At 40.4% G+C, this 8,876-nt stretch overlaps 1 protein-coding gene across 1 annotated transcript; it reads right to left on the reverse strand.

Annotated features, from left to right (window-relative positions):
• Positions 1–2,284: 2,284 nt before the first annotated feature.
• LOC118819978 (vitelline membrane outer layer protein 1-like) lies at positions 2,285–8,549 on the reverse strand. The gene is made up of 5 exons (XM_036588036.1): positions 8,315–8,549; positions 7,559–7,680; positions 6,010–6,123; positions 2,590–2,774; positions 2,285–2,443 (listed from the first exon to the last, which is right to left on the reverse strand). The coding sequence occupies exons 1-4, from the start codon at positions 8,483–8,485 to the stop codon at positions 2,591–2,593; spliced, it is 591 nt and encodes a 196-aa protein (XP_036443929.1). The 5' UTR covers positions 8,486–8,549; the 3' UTR covers positions 2,285–2,443; position 2,590.
• Between the last annotated feature and the right edge of the window lie 327 nt (positions 8,550–8,876).

An 8,876-nucleotide genomic window follows, 5' to 3' on the forward strand; every position in this document is an offset into this window, starting at 1 on the left:
ATTTCCTCTGGGATCAATAAAGTATCTATCTATCTTACATCTTCATCAGGCTCTGAAAATTCTTCAGAAAGAATGCCATGAATGACCTTCTCAGTTGCCATAGTTGCAATGCTGGAACAACACAACAGCTTGTTCAACACTCCACTGTTTCAATTTAAATAAATGTTTTGTTATGTTTTGTCGGGGTCGTGAGTTTTCATTGAATGAGCATATACATATATATCGTTGCTGTCCAAAGAAAACCATATGTCTCCATTTTTGTCGATTTTTATTTTTCTACACCATTTCAACACACCAGCTGTCCTTTATATTTTATACTTTATACACTGGCGCCACCTACTGGCAGTGTTCTTTATGTAGTTTAAGTAATGTGCCTTTGATGTCATCATTGTGAATCTGGCTCATGCAGTTGCCAGTGGAAGTGTAGCTACTGTCCCTCTGTTTTATCTTTAATCATCTTCTACAAACTGACTTTAGATGAAGTTGTCAGTATGTAGGAAGTCCTTTCTACTGTTTACTTCTCTATATTGACAAGCATTTGTGAAGTTTGTGTGAATTCAAAAGTGGATTTAGCAGACTGAATTATGAAATCTTAATCACTCTTGTGCTTACTATGCATATTCATAATTCAATCTTTGCTTTTTTTCCTGATATAGTTAATACCTTTCTATTGATGTCATGTACACTGCTTATAATTCATATCTACATACATGAGTCACTAGTCGTTTCAGTTCCATTTCACTCAGCTATCTTGCTAGACCTAGAGTGTGCCAGAGTGTTAAATTGATTTTTCTCATTTTTACCCTACTCCGAGTACCTTCAGTAAACATAGATATATATTGATATATATTGAGATATATTGGAATCTCTGGTCTGTGTGGCTATTGGAGAGGAGTTTAGCTGCCTGTTGACTGAAGCAAGGCACTTCAGTTGAGGACAGGACATGATATGTTTATTATTGTAAAACAAAGAGTTAAAAAGTTGATGAAGTGACTGGAGTGTACAACGATATGCGACTGAATGTTGTTCTCCTCATTCAGCAGTCCATGGTTGTTTGGCAACAACATAATGTAAAGGAATTACATTTCTTGGTGGAATAATAATCTCAATTATTCTTAAAATTATTTACTGAAAAATGGTGTCATATTTTATGTTGTGCAGCATTTTATAAATGCATTTGGCCATTTGCGGCCATGTGTTCCAGTGGTTTTATCACAGGCAAGGGGGATTAAACTCTGTATTACGCTGTGCCAAATAAAACACAAAAGAAAACACTAAATGGTGTAACTCTTGTATATTTCGGCCTCATACCACCTCAGTGATTAGGTCAGTGTGTGTGTGTGTGTGTGTTAGGAGAGGGTTATGTTCCCAGGGACAGGACACTGTAGCTTTAATGCCCTGGGGCATCAGAGGATTTTAATCTGAGCCTTCCAGCAACAAGAGGGGTACCACCCCAGTGACTGTCTTTTTTATATGAAATAAACACTCACTGAGCACTTTATTAGGTACACCCTTGTTTCTACACTCATTGTCCATTTTTTCAGCTCCACTGACCATACAGGAGCACTTTGTAGTTCTACAGTTACAGACTGTAGTCCATCTGTTTCTCTGCATACCTTGTTAGACCCCTTTTACCCTGTTCTTCAGTGGTCAGGACCCCCATGGACCCTCATAGAGCAGGTACTATTTGGGTGGTGGGTCATTCTCAGCACTGCAGTAACACTAGAGTGTTTTTACAGGCTCTCAATAATCCGATCATAATCATATTTCTACAGTTATCTGATTATTCAAATGGTCATGTAAACAGCACACTCGATTTCTTAGATTGGAGTAAGGTCTAGAAATCAGATGAAGAGAGCTGGATTTTAGCTCAGTAATCAGATTTCTGTAAACTCTGATTTCTTTTGGGTTTCTCAGTCTGTGCATGTGTGATCGGATTGTTATGCATGTAAACGCACTCACTGACGTGGCAGCGGCGTGTTGGTGTGTGTTGCGCTGGTGCAAGTGGATCAGACACAGCAGTGCTGCTGGAGATTTTAAACACCTCAGTCCACTCATACCAGCACAACACACACTAACACACCACCACCACCAAGTTAGTGTCACTGCAGTGCTGAGAATGACCCACCACCCAAATAGTACCTGCTCTGTGGGGGTCCTGTGGGGGTCCTGACCACTGAAGAACAGGGTAAAAGGGGGCTAACAAAGTACTCAGTGAGTGTATTTGCTGTATTTTAAGTTTCACAGTGTTGACCATAGAAACACATCAATTGAGACATTTTAGTGAGTTTTTTATATATATTTATTCAGAATGATTTTGGAAAGCATTGCACATTCAGAAAAAAGAACAGACAGACAGAGAGAGAGAAGAGAGAAGCGGACAGATGATCCATCTTGTTTTCATCTTGGCACACATTAACTTGGATCAAATGACAGGCGGCACCTGGAACACATAGAACAGAAAAAGACGTCCTGTCAAACTGTTGTTCCGTATAAATCAGGGTTCTATTGGTGTAAGTAAACAACAACAGGCATTCAGTGCCTTAAAAACCACAGATGTTGAAATATTTCAGCTGAAATTCTTTGTACCTCAGTCGCAGCAGAAGAACTTAACGTCGTTGAGAGCGGTGTCGTCTCCTGACCCTTGCGGTGGCTCTACTTTTGTCTGGATGCCGCAGATCCCCTTTCCTCTGCAGTGCGTACTCCAGCCGCCCCATTCACCCCAGGACGTGCCCTCACCGACAAGCTCTAGTTGAATTCCACTGCACTGGAACCTGGCAATGATTCAGATCAGATTACATCTATCCACAGTTTAGCAGTGACAATCATCTAAAATGTCACTGAGGGGTACTGTACAGGTACAACAACGGCCTTAAAGGAATAGTTTGTCAAAAAATAAAATGTATCCAATTTGCCACTTTCCCTAAATGTAGTAATTCCGCCAAGATGTGGTTGGAGTCCAAATTTTGCTTCTTTAGTTCAAAACTGGAGCAACGAGGCTAACGTAGCCAATTCAAGAACTCAGTAGTCACAGAAATTGCCCAAAGCATTTCTGTAAAAAACCATGACCAAAGTTTCATTCAGCCACATCCAGGTCTTCATTAAGGTGGCACAGACTTTCTGATGTGGTTTAGGACACAGTGCGACTTACTGTGAGCTATAAAAATGAAATAAACTGCAGGCAGCAACTTTAGACAACAGGGTCTGTATTCACAAACAACAAGGATTCTAAGTGCTGATCTAGAATCAGTATTTCTGACAGTGACCATGAGGACTCCAAGATCTGTCTTGCTTTGTTAAGTCCAGCCCTGGTGTTCACCACCTGTAGCAGTGAAGTTTGGTTCATTTTTATAGCTCACAGTTGTACTGTGCTCTCAACCTGGATGCAGTTTAAGTGGTTCAAAGTTTTGATGATACGATCTGGTCAAATTTTGCTTCTTTAGTTTGGAATTGGAGCTACAAGGCTAAAGTAGCTAACAAACACTAGAACTCAATAGTCACCCAAAAGCCCAAATTGTTTCTGTAAAAATCCATCACCAAAACCTCTTGCAACCCTCTCAGACCTCATGCAGGTCTTCATTAAGATCGTGCAGACTTGTAGATGTGGTTTTGGACACAGTATGACTTGCTGTGAGCTAGGGCTGGGCGGTAAAACGGCAACAATAATTATTGCGATATAACTTTCTTTGACAGAAATATAAGAAATGTTCGATAAATGTTCGATATAATAGACCATTCTCACACTTCCACATTCTAGCGACAGCCCTGGTGGCGTTTTCTACTGCAAGGAAAGCGACACTACTCGCCACATGAGGGCACACTTCCCAGTTTTTCGACGCGATTACAGAGGGAGAGTCAAGGAGTGAAATGAGTCGCCAAATATACTTTAGCAACATCTGAAACGTGGAGTTATATATTCCCTGTCTGAGTGGAGCGACCGGCGATCTGCTCTCCTGTGACCGAGTGTGAGTGACGAGATCAGTGGTATAACTGTACTGACCTACAGTGAACTCACCTCTTTCAGTGCATCCTAACCAGCTTTAGCAGCGTTAAATCACTTCTGCTCCTCTCAACTACAGCGCTGTTACAATGCTCAGTCATATTTTAGTATTAGTGCATTCCCAAACAACGAAAGTGAAAGAAAGAAGTGGGTTCATGCGACTTACAGCCTTTACGAAAGTAAACTGAGGAAGCTGTGAGGCACTGGAGAGCGGGAGAGCGCTATCTTTCCAGGCTAGCTGTTTTTAGCAGCTGGCTAACTTGAAGCAGCACTCTGTCACTTGCACAGCACAGCCAAATTGATGATACTGTAGATCAAACAAGACAAAAAAGGCACTGATTTCAGTTTAAACGTACCTAAAAGGAGGACTCTGTTTGTCTAGTGTTAGAGAATCACACTGCAGTTAAAGCTTTTACACAGCGAGCGTCAGATATACTGCAGTTCACCCCTCAAAACAACTACAATAGAACAGAGAAACCCAGTCATCTGCTAGCTGGTGTCTGAATACTGTGATATACTCTGACATGGTTGTGGTAGGAGTGATGGCAGTAAGGTGGTGTGATCCATCGCTGACTTACCGAGCCAACAAATGTTTCCTATTCATATTAAGCTGACATTGTTGAGAAAGTAAACAGTTTAGCACTTGTAACTGGATAGCCTAGCGCTCATCACCAGACAGCTAAAATAATCTGTTTCTTTCTTAAATTATGACTATTACAAAAACTGTGGCCGTGCTTCTCCAGCTGGTAAAAACAGCTAATCAGAAACGTTCTCCCACTCTCCCAGATTTGTGAAATGTTCCACTGTTTGGTGAGTGTTTGTGATGTTCTGACCATAAAGGATAGTTGAAAACAGCAATTAACCAATCAGGGGCAAGAATCAGCCTTGAACTTGAAAGAAGTAATGATTTGACATTTATTGTGATATGTATCGACATTGACTGATACGAAAATTTTTATCATGATAACATTTTTGGCCATATCACCCAGCTCTGTAAAAATGAACACAACTTCACCGCTATCGGCAGCCATTTCAGACATCATCAGTGCTGATATCCATAAAGCAGGACAAGATTCCTCCATATTTATAAATACAAATAATGTACATGCGAATATAGATCCTGTTGTCAAAAATGGCTGCCGGCAGTTCTGTTCACTTTTAGAGTCATGCTGTGTTCTGAACCTCATCTACAAATCTGCATGACCCTAATGCTGAGAGAAGTATTGTGAATGTATTTATACAGAAACAGTTTGAGCTATTAGGGTGACTATTGTGTTCTAGTGTTTGTTAGCTACTTTAGCCTCGTAGCTCCAATTCTAAGGTAAAGATGCAAAATCTGACCAAATTTTATCATCAAAACTTCGACCCGCTCAAACTGCATCCAGGCTGAGAGCACAGTATGACTGTGAGCTATAAAAATGAACAAAACTTACCTGCTACAAGTGGTGAACACCAGGGCTGGACTTAACAGTGCAGTTAACAAAGTTTGGACTCTGTCTCAGGCGATTGACTACATCTAAGATATGTGCATGTGTGTACACTTAAACCAAACCATTTGTTTTGTTCCAACTGTGTATTTTAAATGAAGTTTAAATGTACCCTGCATTTGCCTTCCCAAAGGAAAATGACATATTTTAACCTTTACCAGTACTATTTAAAACAGAAAAATAAAATAACAAGCCTAGTCAAGACAGAGTGTGTGGAGTAAATGGAAATTAACAAAATGTAAATTCACCAATGATGACCAGTAACTTGAGAAATGCCACTCCACTGACAATTTTCTGCCTTTTTTCTGTGACAGTTAACCCCTTAAAATCCCAGGTTTATCACATACTAAGGCTTGTTATTCCGTAACTACAGGGACTTCAATGCAAAGTGGTTGAGTTTTCTTAGGTTATAGAAGTGTGTAATAAAACTTTGGGCATGCTGGTGGTCTCTGGCCATTTAGGGGGTTAAATGTGGGGTGAAAGATAATGGAACAGTCATGAATGCAAAATCATGGCCATTACTTTATGTTGTTTGCAGCTGTATCGTCGCCATCTCCTTGGTGACCTTCAACACGGAGCTGAAAGCTTATCAGCATCCCAGATGGACAGTATTTTGGTTCTGTCCATACACCCCAGCTGGTAAAAGAACATAAACACAGATAGTATTAATGTTTCCACAAAACCCTGACAGAGGAAACAAATCCTAAAGGCTCAAACGATCATGACGAGTAGGAAGACTATTTTCTACCTGTAACCCCAACAACATGGTTTAATAACAAAGATATGCAGCAGAGAAAACATTTACCAGTGTTATATTAAAAATAAATATAAATTAATACAATTTAATAGTAGGTAAGTGCTCCAAAACTTCTGAGCTGCTGCCTATTTATAACTGTGTGGGCAACAGAAATCTACAATGATTGTGAGTGGCGTCTGCCTGCCAACGTAAACAACCCAGCTCCAGTGTTGAGTGACACCGCCAATCCGTGTGGTTCAGCCTTACATGTTTGCGCTTCCCCTACAAAAAATAGACCACTTCGCTCTTCTCACTTGCTGACCGATTTCAGGAGGACCAGAGATTGGTTCTCTGGACCGCTCCCGGGCTCAAAAACAGCTTTCACACCAAGCATACCGAATGCACAGAGCAAGCGGTCCTGGGTCTGGAAAAAAACTCTGTTGTGAAATGATGCCAATGTTGGAGAACTCAGGTGTTCATCTTATGACGGGTAGATCACAACATATCGTGTTGATGTCTGAATGCACTGATATTATATTCATAACCTGTAGCTAGCTAACTGTTGGATCTTTCTAATGAAGTGAAGGTAACACAAGCTCCCGTTATGAGTCAGCAAGGTCATTTTAGTGGACACTGTGGAGAAATTTCTCATGTGCCTCATTGTTAGTATATCATTGTATGTCTACAGTTAAGGTGGACAGCTAGCTATCGCGCTTTCGTAATTGAAGTTAGTCTCTTACAGTTAGATCTGCAGCGGGTGGCTAATGCAAGTAGGAAACAGCATCTAGCTATGGTACAAACACCAGTGTAAAAAATCTTCATAACAGCAACATTAACACATACAGAAAAGCTTAAATAAGCTGCTTGCTGGGAGTTTTGTCTGGGTGTCGGAGCAGCGAGAGATCAGTCACTTCATGTGAGGGACAGAAATGCAAGTAGCTGACATTTACATGTTGCTAACTCCTGTTGGCAGATCTGATGTCAAATTTTTGTGCCAAATTTAGTCCAACCCAATCAAACTGAAAAAACGCAGAAAAAAGTTGTTACAAAAATCTCTCAACAGAAAAGGCCAACAGCATTCATTCTCTGCCAGTTCAGAGTAAAAACATAAAAAAAAAACTATAGATAAAAGAAGAGAAAGAAATTCAGATTATCTCAAATTTGTTCATCTTTTTTGGCTAATGGTGAGGATATAAGTTAATGTGTATATTTAGTTCAGGTTGAGTACAGGTTGATATATTGCACTGTATCATACTTACACTGTAGACTATAATATATATGTCAAAAATTAGTAAGACAAAAAGTAAGACGAAGTTAAATTTGTAAGCCACTCACCTTCCCGCGTCAGACTTCACTGTGGCGAAGTGTGAATTCCATGCTTTGCCGCTGGGTGTGTTGACACAGTGCAGACGAATTCCATTCAGTGCGGAGTCGTCCCCACTTATTGGGTATTCAACCTAAAAACACATCACTCTTTACTGCATTCGTATTACTCTTCACTGCATTCACATCATGTTTCCACATCACAATAGCACTTACAGTTGTCTGGGGCAGATCTAGCAGGGCAGAAATTTCACAAACTGGCTTGCGGCAGTGGTGGCATTCTATGGGAGTGCCACGTTTCAAGTCACAGAGCTCTTCAGTACGACCCTCTACTGACAGTGTTTGTCTATGAAGACTGCACGGCTGTGTGCTTGATTTTATCCACCTGTTAGCAATGGGTGTGGCTGAAACGCCTGAATTAAATAATTAGGAGGGGTGTCCCAATACTTTTGTCCATATAGTATATACAAACCTTCTTAACTTGTAATGGATTCATCATGACATTTTAACACAATGCAAAGGGTAACTGGAGTTTTCACAACAGCGACATACTACATTTAGCATGTATTAAAGTATGTACAAAGAGTAAACGTTAAAAATATGCATTTTTCATATTAAATACACTTTTGAACAGTTCACCTAAATGCATTTTTCTTTCACAAGGGAACATATAAGATTTATATGCATACATTATTGGATTCAGTGAAGACTGCTCATGGTTCTAACTGCAAGAAGAATCAAGAATCAAGAAGAAAACAGCACACTTACCCTCAGACTGAAACCTGCAGCGTAGTAGCCTGGTGGACACATTTCAGGCTCGCCCCATGTGCCCCAGGGTCCACCATTACTAACAGTAAGTACCGACTTATAGGGTCTGTATCCTCTGACTGAGGATCCAAAGGAGGCTAGAAACATTGTAATGTACACTAGCTGATGCATTGCTGCTGCCTCAGTGGACTGTCAAAGAGAAATGTCTCTTTCCTTCCCTCTTTTCTCCGTGTACCTCTGGTCACTGTGGGTCTAGAAGAGCAGTATGAAGAGATGTCCAGATCCAAAGCCGCTTTATATTCAGTCAGGACTCTGAGGAAGTTTCTGCTGTTTCATCACCCTTTTGGCATGACTGGACAGTTGATTTCTTTTGGCATGACTGGACAGCTTGTCCTGAAACCTTGATTGAGATCAGCAGTGACACTGAAATCATGAGGCAGAATTTACTTATCAGATAACTTCAGATGAATTTCAGTATTGCGCTATAAAATATGACTCATGAGTAACTGTAATATTTACAGCACTCAGTAATGACATACTGTACTGTATTTTTACAAGACTA

Source organism: Colossoma macropomum, unplaced genomic scaffold, assembly GCF_904425465.1.
Source record: "Colossoma macropomum unplaced genomic scaffold, Colossoma_macropomum, whole genome shotgun sequence".
In the NCBI taxonomy this organism is placed as follows: Eukaryota; Metazoa; Chordata; class Actinopteri; order Characiformes; family Serrasalmidae; genus Colossoma; species Colossoma macropomum.

What these genes read in the sequence shown, in the direction of transcription:
- LOC118819978 (XM_036588036.1), bottom strand. Translation starts at nt 8,485, where the DNA reads ATGCATCAGCTAGTGTACATTACAATGTTTCTAGCCTCCTTTGGATCC. An exon ending in GTGAAGTCTGACGCGGGAAG is followed by an intron (nt 6,124 to 7,558) that starts GTGAGTGGCTTA and finishes TTCTTTTACCAG; the next exon opens with CTGGGGTGTATGGACAGAAC. An exon ending in ACAGCTGCAAACAACATAAA is followed by an intron (nt 2,775 to 6,009) that starts GTAATGGCCATG and finishes AATCATTGCCAG; the next exon opens with GTTCCAGTGCAGTGGAATTC.